Below are 13,357 nucleotides of genomic sequence, written 5' to 3' on the forward strand. Positions count from 1 at the left end.
GTGGTTGCAGAGAGCAATAAGGTCTCCCCTGAGCTTCCTCTTCTCCAGGCTAAGCAACCCCAGCTCCCTCAGCCTCTCCTCGTAGGGCTTGTCCTTGAGGCCTCTCCCCAGCCTCTTTGCCCTTCTCTGGACATGTTCAAGAGTCTCAATGTCCTTCTTAAATTGAGGGGCCCAGAAATGGATTTTAGGAAGGCTCTGGAGTTCTCAGAGTTCAGACACACTGACAGAGACCACTTACCTTTGTCAGTGATGAGACTGATAATGCTGGCATTGGAAGGAAGGTCAGAAATGACAGTGAGACATTAGATGTGAAATGAAGAGGACACACATGGCAAGTGACTTTTTATTAAAATGGGTAGCCACACTTGACTCACCAGGAGCTTTGTATTTCTTGAAAGTGTCATTTACTAGTGGGAAGAAAAGCACTGTTGGAGCCTTTGGACTGTCAGCATCTTCGAAAACATAGCACTCCTTCAAGTTTTCCCTGTCTTCCTCACTTATCTCAATTCTGGGAAATGGAATTCCTTGCCCCGAGATGTACTTTGCAATCTGATCCAGAGGCTGAACAAATGAATAAGACAAATAAAATCAACACAAAGGACCAAAACTCAAGAAAGATCCAGAGACCCAGATTCTTTAAACTCCAGCAGCTAACATGAATGTTCTAAGGCTTGACTAAGGATGTTATGTTTCAGATGAAAACAGCCATAACCACAACAGATATTGCAGTTTTGCTTACTCTCTGCATCACTTTAGACAAAACAAGAGAACAGTGATTTTTTTTTTTGAGCCAAAAGCAACAGGACTAATTTTATAATTCAAATGAAACAGGTTCAGAAGTGGAAAGCAAAGGAAATGCAAGAATGAAGAGAGAACACAACAGTCCAGATTATTCTGTGTCATTGTCTTGACTTCATTATTTATCATTTTCTCAGTATTTCTGTCTTCTGTGTATGATTAATGACTCCCTATTAGCAAAGACATTTATAAACATACCCTATGACCTCATGAAATAAAAAGCACTTTAATAGGTGTATTTCCTACAAGCCTATGTTTATTTGTATCTTACTCTCACTACATATGCTGCACTTATTATATTATTTTTCAATATTAATCAAGTCCAACATCTCCCTTTTCACATCCCTGAGACTAAAATAAGATTAAAAGCCCAAGGGACCCATAGGGTTTCCCATTTAATCTCTTCAATATTGTCAGGATTTTCCATTGTCTCTGAAACATTTTTTACAGACTTGATTTATCAAAACCTGATCAGAGCTCCGGAACATTTCTCAGCCAGATCTTCAAAAACTCTTAGATCCACAGCAGCAAACACCTTGATTATTTTAAAATGCCTGCATCCATCACTCTCTTCTAACATCTTTCTTAGTTACTGAGAAATCAAAATAATAAATCAGATAGTAATAATCACCTGGTTCCCAGTCCAGTACAGGAATGTAAGTTGGTTTCACTAACAAACACTAGAGCCCATGAAGGGAAAACATCTCAGATACTGTGACTTTTCTTACCAATGTCTGCGACCCTCCACTGTAATTTAAATGCAGGATGACATCCACCTCCCTGTTCAATCTCAGAAGTGGTGGGTAGCTGGTGTTGATGAAGAAACCCGTGTCAACCAGGGAGAGCTCATCGTTTGCTGTTTCCAGCAGTTTATTTGGGAAGGAGTCTATCACTGTGTCTGAAACAAACAGTTCTCATTACAACAAATGAAACCCAAGATTGTACATTTGCAGAAAATTAAGGAGGAAAGAATGGAGAGTTCCCCCCGCCCCCCAATTTTCCTTGTCTGTCTCTGAATCACTAACAGTACTGATTTACAGGAGAGACACACCACAGCTTTTTCCTTCCTTCCTTCCTGGACACCTCAATTAGGTTTGGCCCTAAAAGAGAGATCCCTCCTGCCTCCTCTTGGCTGAGTTCACCTTGTCCACTGGAATACAATCCCCAGATAAGCAAATTCAATTTCACCCCTCAAAAAATCAAATGCTTTTCAAATCTGGCTTCTACTTGTTCCATTTGTGGAAGGGAGAAGTAGTAGAATTTCTCAAGAAATCAGTTGTGCCTTCTCCTTCTCATTGGAAATCCTAAATGAATTCTCAAAGCTGAACCTCCTAAACCTCCCAGAAATGTTACAGAAAAACATGCTGTGCCTTTCCAGGTAGAAAATCCTTCACTCTCCAGGTACTTGTTATGCATCTGGAAGCCTCTGATAAAATTGGGATACTGTGCAATGGTTGGGCGTCCTGTTAAGACATCTCGCAGTGTGGAAGAGAGGGCACTTGAAGGAGTGAATAGACATGTGTCCACCTCATAGGGATTCATTGATAAAAGAGGTTCTTCCTCTGCAAGAAGGAAAGAAGACATTTTGAGTTTGGGACAGTTGTCTGAAATGAGTAATATTTTTAAAAACAGAATAACTAATAACCACAGTTGTCAGCATCCCCCACCCCAGAGGTAACTCAAACATACTTGCAAGCTGTTAAGGTCTATGCTACTGAGTAGAGCTCATCATTAGACAGCGAATTAAAGGACAGCTACCTGCAGGCAGCATGCTGCAAGGCTGTAAGCACCACCTCCCTTTCTAGGCTTCCTCAGATGATCTCCATCTCTTTTGTGGCATGTGGTAGAGGTGAGAGCTGAGTCCCAAAAAGTACAGGAGGACAACACTAGCCTTTGATAAGGACACCTTCAGAAATATCACCCAGCTGTAAACATGAGCTACGTTAGGAGACCAGTCACTCCAGGTTCCTTGCACAATTTAACAGCAAAAGAGAGCTTTCTCCAGGGGCAGTTCAGTGGAGAATATCCCTTCTGCAAGGGATATTTTCTCTACTGATCATATTAGTGGCCAAGAAAGACTATAAACTAACTTAACAATCTTATGATGTGCTGTTGATATAAAATCATTTCTACATGTTGCTGGAGAGTCTTCTTATGGCTGTATTCCTCTAAATCAGGCAGAAATATTTCTCAGCTAATGGCTCTGCTTTGCTTTCCTTGACATCTCTCTGACTTTGACTGTATCTCTTTAGGCATTAGACCTCTGCTTGGGATGTAAGCAACACACACTGGTGGTAACAAAACAAAACAAAATAAAAACAAAACCAACCAAACCAAAAACCCCAAAACAAAACAAACCCCCCTGCCAATAATCTCACCAATATCTTTTACTCTATCTCTGGTCCATCTACACCAGAAGTCTTCTGAATCAGCAGCCAAATTCCAGACATACATTGCATCTATGGAAAAGATACTACTCCACATGCCTGTAATGTGAAAGAGAATAGAAATTCATTGATGGAGTAGTCTCAGAAGAATGTTAATTGGTACATACCTTCAGTCCTTCCCCTTGGACACTTCCTTTCTGTCTGAATGGATATATTTGTGGGCATACTTCCTAAGAATGTCCTTGCAAATGCAAATTCACACCTGCTCAACCTGTTTGCTGGTGTTTCCCCAGTGCTGTCCACCACCACCACCCATGTGCTCCCTCAGACCAGCTTCCTCCTGAGCAGGCCACCGTTCCCTCTAGGCAATAGTCACCTTGCATATAGCAGATCCGAGTCTCTGAGAGCCTCTTCACCATCCGTCCCATAAAGAATTCACTTCCAAAATGTTCTGCACGAATAGATGCTCCGTATTTCAGGAGACTGACTTCATAAGGGGTGAACTCCAGCCACTCTACAGTAACAGCAATCAGACCATGGAAAGGTAAAAACATGTCAACTGTTGCTAAACAGGACAGGACCAAAATCATACAAAAGGCACTAGGTAGTTCATAACATGCTGTCCATCAGCTATATCTGTATCTGTGCTGCCTGCAGTGCTAACGCCGTAAGGTCTTTTCACGTCGAGGGAGGTTGGTACCAGACCATGATACAGCAATATCCAGCAGATAAGCCCTGATCTGCATGAAACCAGAAGAGTTCCCTGCAGTTAATCTTACCCAAAAGTGTGTATTGCTCATGTGTGACTCATTCCCTTTAGGGTACCAGTGACAGAGAACTTAGCATTCACTAGTGGCCTGTACTCAGATGCTCATATTAAACAAACACTGGGGAAAATCAATACTAGACAAAATTGTGATTTTCCTGCCAATGGACCCAAAATTCAAGGTTTTCCTTTAACTGTTCAAAATAAGACCATGTGGAAACATCATAAGAATTAGTTTCATCACAAAGTTTTGGTGACTAGGGTAAATGGTGAGTTAGGCATCTTCTGTGCTATGAATATATTTTCATTTCTAGCAACATAGAGAAATCAAATTCTAAAGACTGAATATGTCTGGATTATTTTATTTTCAAGGATTTCTCAGTATTGTCTGACATTTTAAAAGGGGTGGGGTTTTTGATGTCAGAATGAAAGAATCATGAAATGTCCTAGATTGGAAGAGGCCTTAGAGATCATCTACTCCAACCTCCCTGCCATGCACAGGGACACTGCTCAACCAGACTCAGCTGCTCAAGGCCTCATCCATCCTGGCCTTGGACATCCCAAGGGAGTAGGCATCCACAACCTCCCTGGGCAACCTATTCCAGTGTCCCACCACCCTCAGACTAAGGAGCTAGAAGGGCTATTGTATTATTAAACCTGATTACATGCCTTTAGATTATTTTTTTTCAGGTTACTCAGATTATAAAGTTGTTAAGAAATCTAAATCAGAACCATTACCTCTGAATGCCTGAGCACTATAGCTGGACTTGAGGTTGATGGCCACATAGATGGGCAACGGGTTCTGACCGCTGTCCACTGCCTGCCGTTGGTCCGAGAGTCTATGTTCATCTTTCTGGGTTTGATTAAAAATGGTTTGTGGAAAGAGATGAAAAGCAACTTGCACATGGAATGAAATAATATCATACGAATTATTAGCTCTCTCTAGGGTCCTCCTGCCCATATTCAGCTCACTGGATTCTTTTCAGAAATATCTGCCATGAGCTATTGCTAACTTGGCAACTATCCTAGAGGAAGCAGCTACACCCTGTGTGGGTTCTCAGATATTGAGGTATGCAGAGAGGTTGATTGTAGATTCAACAAGGACAAAAACACCACAGGAAGAACTATGTTGCTACATGAAAGTTAAGGTACTTTCCTTGGCTGGATCTCAGTGAGCAGAGCTGACCCTATTTTAGGGTATTCTGCAAGTATATTCATGTGTAAGAATATGACCATTTAAAACTTCCTTGCATAAGCACAAACCTGAAGGAAACTATTGAAATTACACTGGTTTTGAAGTACCAAATTTTGTGTTACTCTCTCCTAAAATTTGATAATCTGTTTGAATCATTTCCTTGTGCAGTTTGTAAATAATTCTCTTCATACATGCATTAACTTAAGCTAGTGAATTAAATTATTTCAGATTTTTAAGGGTCTCTTCTAGTCAGCATTACCAATGTGCAAGGTGATTAGTTTACATTTCAAAACAATTCCTTTCACAGGATTTCCCTTTAAGAAGAAAGAATACCTTTGAGTGTAACGCCATGGCTTCTGCAGTTCAAGATCAACCTTACTTTAAGGAAGGGTGCTGTTATAATAGTGGATCTGAATAGACAGAATCTAATCAACTACAAAATGAATTATTTACATTAGTAGTACTCAATGGATTTCTTTTCTTCTCCTTTATAGCTATAGAATTTCATCAGGTTCTGAGGGGCGGAAAAAAAGAGTAATACCTTATCATGTAGCATGGATTCAATGACAAGCCCCCAGAGATCTATGAAAGAAGTGTTGTGTCCTTCTTTAGTCCTCTCCATCAGGTCATTGTAATAGTACTTCAGACAATCCAAAGTAAAACAGCAGGTCTTGGATTTGGTTACTTGCTTGCGAGCCTCCTTTATTGCATCCTCCAGATATTTTTGTGACCAGTTGGCGTCTTCGTACAAGTTTGCCATTGTCCTGAAGAAACATCATAAGAAAACAGTGAAAGAGGCATAGTGCTGTGGCTTGGCTTCCTGATTGCCACTTTGTTAATTCTTACAGGGTTCACAACTAAATAATAAACACACCTAAAATACTCTGATCTCAAGAGCAAACAAAACCCCCGAGCTTTTCAGGTTTTGGCGATACAAGTTTTTGTAGGATCAAAAATCATTTGAGAAATTGAAGTGGAAAACAAAAAAAAAAGGTAATAAAAATATGCCCAAAAGACTCTACAAGTCCTCAGAAAAATCCATTTCTAGAAATGTAGGGAGTATTCCAGGGAGCAGTCACTACTAGTTTGATCAAGTGCTATATTCGTTCCCAAGTATCTGGTAGCAGCTCTTGTCAGTGAGAGAACTGGGCAGCTCTTGGGTCTTGGGCATGTCCTAGTATGGCCACTCTTACTTGTCTTCTTGAAATCATAACACAGGCAGGTACACTCAGATCTCCACATACATACAGAGAAGTTAAAAGAATTTTAGCAAACACTTAGACCAACCTGCCATTAAAGTTTGGATCTATATAAAGGACTTCCACACAATTCCATGCAAACAGCTCCCCACTTCAAATCAGGTGAAGTTAGCTAGAACCCATTTGATTAAGTATGACATCATCTGCTGTATGCCCACTGAAAGAAGAGAGCACTTTACGATAAGCAACCACAGCTGCAGTCTCTCCAGTGTCAGTAACCTGGTGTCATTTGTTGAACAGTCTGTTACAGCATTAATTCCACTAGCCCCAAATACATCTTTTACCAGAGGGAGATGCATTCTAACTCCAAAATGGAAGTGAGAATAACCAGCAAATGGCAGGCATAAAATCTTCTTCCCATCTTTCTTCAATTTCCAGTCTAAAGACAAATTCGTTGCATTCAGTCTAAGGTATAATTGATAAAATATGAAAAGGTGATAGAGCATTTTCATGAAAACATCAGGCATGGACTGTGTCAGTGTAGTGGCAAAAGCAGGTGATGAATGTGACAGTCAGTCTTTTACTCAGTGTGCTTTGTTTCTTTGCTCTAGGTGGACATAGAGGAGACTGTGGGGAAAATGCAAGTGCTTCTGGTTTACTAATTGGCATATAAGCTGATGGTGCTGTATGAACAGTCAACAGTACTGAGCAAAGAATACAAACATAAACCCTGTTTGGACCATTCTCACCATGTGGTACCCGATAAACCACCAATGTAGGTAATGCAGTCCAACAGGTTGAGTTTTTGGAGACCCAGCAGGCTGCCATACATCGCTGTCAGCGATCTTGTCCCTCCCCCAGTTGTTGTGATGGCCACCACCGGCACCTGTTCAACACAGCAAGGAGCAAAAGCCACGCACATGTTAGAGACAAGCAATCTTTCTTCATGCAGAAATCAGATAACAGGTTACAGGAACTGATACAAGCAGTGACATCACTTTGTGCAAGAAGGATGTGATTGTTGCAAAATGCTTGTTACCACAACCTGACTGATGAGAGAGGGAAGGCTTACCCACTCAGACTGGGTGGGTGGAAGGTTGTTTACTCAATACATAATTGCAAATCAACCTCATCACCCTGGAATTCTTCCCAAAGTGTATTATTAGAAGCTATCACAGAAAACGCAGGATTTGCCCTGCCAGAGCAGATTAGGGATCCGTGATTCTGCCTCTAACAATGATCAGAGCCTCAGAAGAATGCACAGCACCCTGTAATCAGCCAGACCGCACAATAGCCAAAGCCTTCCTGGCCTCAGGCCACTAATTACTTATGTCCTGAAGCACAACCATCAATAGGGCTTCCCCCCTCCAAGGTCCAAGTGTAATTGGAGAGACAGACTATTCTTCTCTTAATCTTTTCCTGATCTAGTACACCCTTTGCTTCCGTTAGCATCACAAGCTGTGTGGATGTTCACAAGCCCTCTGGAAAAATGTCTATTTATACCTTTCAAGAATTAGCTTCTAATTTCATCAAGCAATTGCTGTTCTGAAATCAATGAACAGAGGTCAAAGAAAACATTTATCCCATTCTATGAAATAAAATGGGGGAAGGGAGAGTGGAAACTCCACACAAGACAGAAGTTCTTCCTACTCTAATCTCAACAGGAACTCAAAATCTAGGAAATGTTGTAAAACAATAATGAGGAGCAATCCAATCATCTTAACTAAAATTAGAATAATGGCATTTAAATATAGCTTCATTTTCATATTCTCTAAACTTTTTCATTATTAATTAAAATTCCGCTTATGGTTACTAATAGGTGGGGGGGGGGGGGGTTTCAGTTTAAATGTAAGCCAGTTGACAAGGAAGCACAGATTGGCTTTTGCCACAGTTTTGAAGTTAAATGCATGAATAAGAGAGTCAGAGTAATTGGACTTTTCAAAAAACAGCTTTGGACTTAACACACACAAAGCCCTATGAGGAGAGGCTGAGGGAGCTGGGGTTGCTTAGCCTGGAGAAGAGGAGGCTCAGGGGAGACCTTCTTGCTCTCTACAACTACCTGAAGTGAGGCTGTAGAAAGGCAGGGACTGGTCTCTTCTCCTAGGTAACCAGCACCAGAACAAGAGGACAGTCTCAAGCTGCACCAGGGGAGGTTTAAGCTGGAGGTTAGGAAGAAATTCTTCCCAGAAAGAGTGATTGCCGGTTGGAATGGGCTGCTCAGGGAGGTGTCGGAGTCACCATCACTGGAGGCGTTTAAAAGGAGACTTGTTGGGGTGCTTGGTGCCATGGTTTAGTTGATTAGGTTGTGTTGCATGATAGGTTGGACTCAATGATCTCGAAGATCTCTTCCAACCTGGTCTATTCTATTCTATTCTATTCTATTCCTGCCACCTCAACTACTTTTTAACATGTCAGGAAACTCTTAGACATGCAAAAACATTCTTGATTTCTCGTGAATTTTCATTTCTGTATTATTCTCTGCTCCAGAATCCAAAATATTATTTAAGAAAGGAAAATAGAAATCCCCACATCAACCAAACAAATCTGTACACTTTACACAGCACTGGTTCTGTTAATTGTCAGCTAAGGAGCCTGCAGAACTGAACTTTCTCTCACCACCACACTGAGCTAAGGCACACTCTTGCCCAGACATCATCCTCCAGCTGTTCCCTGTGTGTACACTGTAAGTTTTCCCTTCTGAGACTCATGAGCAACATAAACAGGAATGGTTTTAACTGAGGAGCTGTTGAGAAGTTTTGGGGTCTGCACAGGCATTATCCTGCCTATCATGCTCTGCTGCATGAAACATCTGCTGCTTTGCTTGTTCATCTCCTGCCTTAGATGGCCAGGCCTGCCCCACAACTGCAGGATTCATTAAGTTGTTGGGTGTTTTTTTTCATTTGTTGTTTCAAATTGTGATCAAGGCCCATATCCCCAGAGGCAAGCTGTACCAGGGAATATATTGGCTTGCCTCATGCTCTTTCAGGTCCTCCTCCAGATTCAGAATCTTTTTCAGAGCAGCAGCAACGTGTTTCTTCCTTTTCCACAGGAATTCTCGCTCCTCTGCACACAGGCCAAACCCCAAGCGCACATCCAGGTTTCCTGAGCTGTAATAGACAATGAGACAAATCAATGTGCATGTCATTTATAGCTGATATCAAGACCTTTATGGCATGTAGACAGTAAACTCCCCAAATCATCTGCAAACTAAGACATTTACAAGTGTGTGTGTATACATACATACATACATACATATATATATATATGAACTGAAGAAAAAGCAGCATGTCTCTTGCCAGTAGTGAGGATGAAAGGAAGTTTTTCAAGGTGTCTTAGATTTCTTGTGAGCATGAGGACAAAGACAAGACACATCAGCCAGGGAAAGATGACCAAAAGGGAGTAACTTTTCTGTACCCATTCCTTCTCATCGCCATGACATCCTGGACAACTCAAGTGATGTCACCATCACCTGTTCTCAGGTTTTGACAGATCACTGATTGTCTTTAAAGTGAAGATCCTAATGATCTGTGTGATGGAGCTTGGACTGCAGAGCAAGGACCTCCCCCTGCTCAGTCTCTGTCCTGTAAAATCCAGCTTTCACTTGTGTGCTGAACAGATTTCTAGTTAAGCATTCACAAGCTTCACCCTGAAATATGTAAGAATGCCCATCATTTTGCCCACATGGATGGATGCACTGAATTTTCTCCCTTGAGAAATGTGAAGGACAAGCCAAACAAGATTCAGGGGAAAAATAAAGTACGAAGTCAATCAGCTGGTACCCAATGTTTGTGCCTTCAGCAGCACAAATGTGCTTGTTACTGAGCAGAACACTCAATATTGACCACATGTGGGTCACCTCCCCCTCTGGTGGCTGCAGATTCTCTCCTGAACTTGCTTTCACCAGTGTGTCACAAATAAGGAAGTTTCAAGTGTTATTGTTGATAAGCTCTGTTCTCCAGCAAATTCAGTATACCACAGTGCAATTTTAAACACAGAATAAGGTCAATTGTTCCATCTTACAAAAACAAACAACTTTTTAGTGATAGCTTAAAATTTCTCTTGCTTTCTCTATAAACCTCTATTTGTTAGATTTACATGTTAACATAGTTTGTTAAGGGCCATGATTGAGTAGGTAGCTCTCCTTCCTATGCTCTGAATTCCCCCTATAGAAACATGCTCTGAAAACCAACCCAGCTTCCCTTCTGTGTAGCACCCAACAATACAAATGCTGTGAACCCCACAAAGTTTTCAGTTGTACCACAATTTTCACAGAACCATGGAATGGTTTTGGTTGGAAGGGACCTTTAAGGGTCACCTAGTCCAACACCCCTTCAATGGGCAGGGACATCTTCAACAAAATCAGGTTGCTCAGAGCCCAGTCCACCCTGACCTTGTGTGTATCCAGGGGATAGAGCAGCTAACGCCTCGCTGAACAACCTGTGCCAGTGTTTCACCCAACCAACCTCATTGTAAAAGTTTCTTCTTACATGTCATCTAAATCTATCCCCTTAGTTTAAAACCATCACCCCTTGTTCTGTCACAACAGGCCTTATTAAACAGATTGTCCCCATCTTTCATACAGGCTCCTTATTAACTCATGAAAGGCCACAGTAAGGTATCCCCAAAGCTTTCTCTTCTCCAGGCTGGACAGCCCCAACTCGCTCAGCTTTTCTTAACAGCGGAGGTGTTCCAATCCTGATGGGGTGTTCTCATCAGAGTGGAGTAGAAGGGGAGTATCACATTTCTCAACCTGCTGGCCATGCTGCTTTTGATGCAGCCCAGGATACAATTGGCCTTCCAGGCTGCAAGCAGGCATTGCCAGCTCATATCCAGCTTTTCATCCACCAGGAACACCAGGCCCTTTTCCTCACAGCTGCTCTCAATTCCATCATCCCATACCTGTGCTGATACTGAAGCTTGCCCCAACCCATGTGCAGGCCCTATAATTGGTGCAATGGGATTGCATGGGTTGGTAGAGATGGAACTGGCCAGGTTGCAGCCCGCATTCCGCTCAGTGAAGCAGGAGAGGGGCAGAAGCCAGGCTGCCCCTATGTTTGCTTTGGTGTCTTTGAGAAGTTGACGAGGGATAGAATTTATTTCAGTCATAACGTAGACCTGATTGTCAGTATAAGTGAGCAGCTTTGCTCATGTCTAAGAGCAGTATTCATAAAATAGGCTGATTTACTCTGAAGAAACCTACCAAGGTTCATAAGCTCATCTTGAACTGCATGATCCTGTAACCACAGTAGACTCACACTTACCTCAGACACCACATGAGCAGAGGACAAAGCACTCACGTGGCACACGCTCATCTCTCCACCTATGACAGAAAAACCCCTAGATAGCTAGTTTACAGTAATCCTGGATGATAGGACAAAAAGAGGCTATCTTACCATTTCCGTGCTGCCAGGCACAAGTGAAAGGAACGATCCTAGAAATCCAGAAAACAAAGCTAATCATCACCAAATTTTAAAACATTTCTTTGCTCCAAACTCAGACCATGACCTTTCAGTAAGAGAGGGGGCTCTAAAACAATAATTCTCAATATCAATACTTAGACAAATTAAGGTCACAATTAAGCTTGTGTTCTGGGTTGGGGGTTTGTTTGTTCCAGTTAGAATTAACCAGGTTGGAAAAGACTTTCAAGATCATCAAGTCCAACCTATCACCCAGGCCTATCCAATCAACTAGACCATGGTACCAAGTGCCTCATCCAGTCTTCTCTTAAACACCTCCAGTGACAGTGACTCCACCACCTCCCCGGCCAGCTCATTCCAATGGCCAATCTCTCTTTCAGTGAAGAACTTCCTAACATCCAGCCTAAACCTCCCCTGGCACAGCTTGAGACTGTGTCCTCTTGTTCTGTTGGTGGTTGCCAGGGAGAAGAGACCAACCCCCACCTGGCTACATGGCATTCATTTTCATTCCTTGAAACTACTTCATTCCTATTTTGGACTTCAGGCTTGCAATGTGTATAATATTGTTGTTAGCATACCTGCTCCCTTAAAAGTGAATAGGGTGGTCTTCATTTTTTTAAAATGTTTTCAACAATCAAGGAATCATAGAATCATAAAATTGTCAGGGTTAGAAGGGTCCTCAAGGATCGTCTAGTTCCAACCCCCCTGCCATCAGCAGGGACACCACACACTACATCAGGTTGCTCAGAGCCACATCCAGCCTGGCCTTAAAAACCTCCAGGGATGAGGCTTCTACCACCTCCCTGGGCAACCTGCTCCACTGTCTCACCACCCTCATGGTGAAGAACTTCTTCCTAATATCCTATCTGAATGTACCCATTTCCATTTTTGCTCTATTCCCCCTAGTTCTATCACTACCTGAGACCCTAAGAAGTCCCTCCCCAGCTTTCTTGCAGGCCCCTTAAGATATTGGAAGGTCTCCTCGGATGCTTCTCTTCTCCAGTCTGAATAGCCCTAACTCACTCAGCCTGTCCTCATAGGAGATCTGCTTCAGCCCTCTGATCATCCTTATGGCCTTTCTTTGGACGTGTTCCAGCACCTCCAGATCCATTCTGTAATAGGGACTCCAGAACTAGACACAGTACTCCAGGTGTGGTCTCACCAGAGTGGAGTAGAGGGGGAGAATCACCTCTCTCAACATGCTGGCTATGCTTCTCTTGATGCAGCCCAGGATGTGATTGGCTTTCTGGGCTGCAAGTACACATTGGTGGCTCATGCTGAGCTTCTCATCCACCAGCACCCCCAATGTCTTTTCTTCAGCGCTGCTCTCAAGCCAGTCCCTGCCCAGTCTATATCAGTGTACAATTTTACACAGTGGCACTGTTCACTTGGCAGCTTTTTTTTGTAGCAGGACAGCATTAAGCACACTTTGAAAATACTGATTCCAAACAGCTCACAGCACTTACCTCTTCTACTATTATTTCCTTCTGCAGAGGGAGTGACTTCAAAGGGAAAGAAAGGACCCCAGACTTCTCTGTTTCATTCCTTTCTGCCACCTGAAACAGTGTGAAAAGTGGAAGGGAAGTGCACGTGAA

The 13,357-nt window shown here is 42.4% G+C and overlaps 1 protein-coding gene across 1 annotated transcript in view; it reads right to left on the reverse strand.

The window, feature by feature from the left end:
* Nucleotides 1-13,357, reverse strand: part of LOC104298855 (cytosolic phospholipase A2 epsilon) — a 39,172-nt gene that overhangs the window by 1,190 nt on the left and 24,625 nt on the right. Inside the window, exons 10-20 of the mRNA XM_054162151.1 lie at nucleotides 13,229-13,318; nucleotides 11,739-11,776; nucleotides 9,317-9,452; nucleotides 7,095-7,231; nucleotides 5,688-5,910; nucleotides 4,690-4,804; nucleotides 3,562-3,699; nucleotides 3,177-3,284; nucleotides 2,169-2,360; nucleotides 1,527-1,696; nucleotides 375-561 (exon numbers count right to left, since the gene is read on the reverse strand). Of these exons, the coding sequence (XP_054018126.1) occupies nucleotides 375-561; nucleotides 1,527-1,696; nucleotides 2,169-2,360; nucleotides 3,177-3,284; nucleotides 3,562-3,699; nucleotides 4,690-4,804; nucleotides 5,688-5,910; nucleotides 7,095-7,231; nucleotides 9,317-9,452; nucleotides 11,739-11,776; nucleotides 13,229-13,318 (1,534 nt within the window). The remainder of the gene's footprint in view (nucleotides 1-374; nucleotides 562-1,526; nucleotides 1,697-2,168; nucleotides 2,361-3,176; nucleotides 3,285-3,561; nucleotides 3,700-4,689; nucleotides 4,805-5,687; nucleotides 5,911-7,094; nucleotides 7,232-9,316; nucleotides 9,453-11,738; nucleotides 11,777-13,228; nucleotides 13,319-13,357) is intronic.

The sequence above is a fragment of the Dryobates pubescens genome, chromosome 5, assembly GCF_014839835.1.
Source record: "Dryobates pubescens isolate bDryPub1 chromosome 5, bDryPub1.pri, whole genome shotgun sequence".
Classification (NCBI taxonomy): domain Eukaryota; kingdom Metazoa; phylum Chordata; class Aves; order Piciformes; family Picidae; genus Dryobates; species Dryobates pubescens.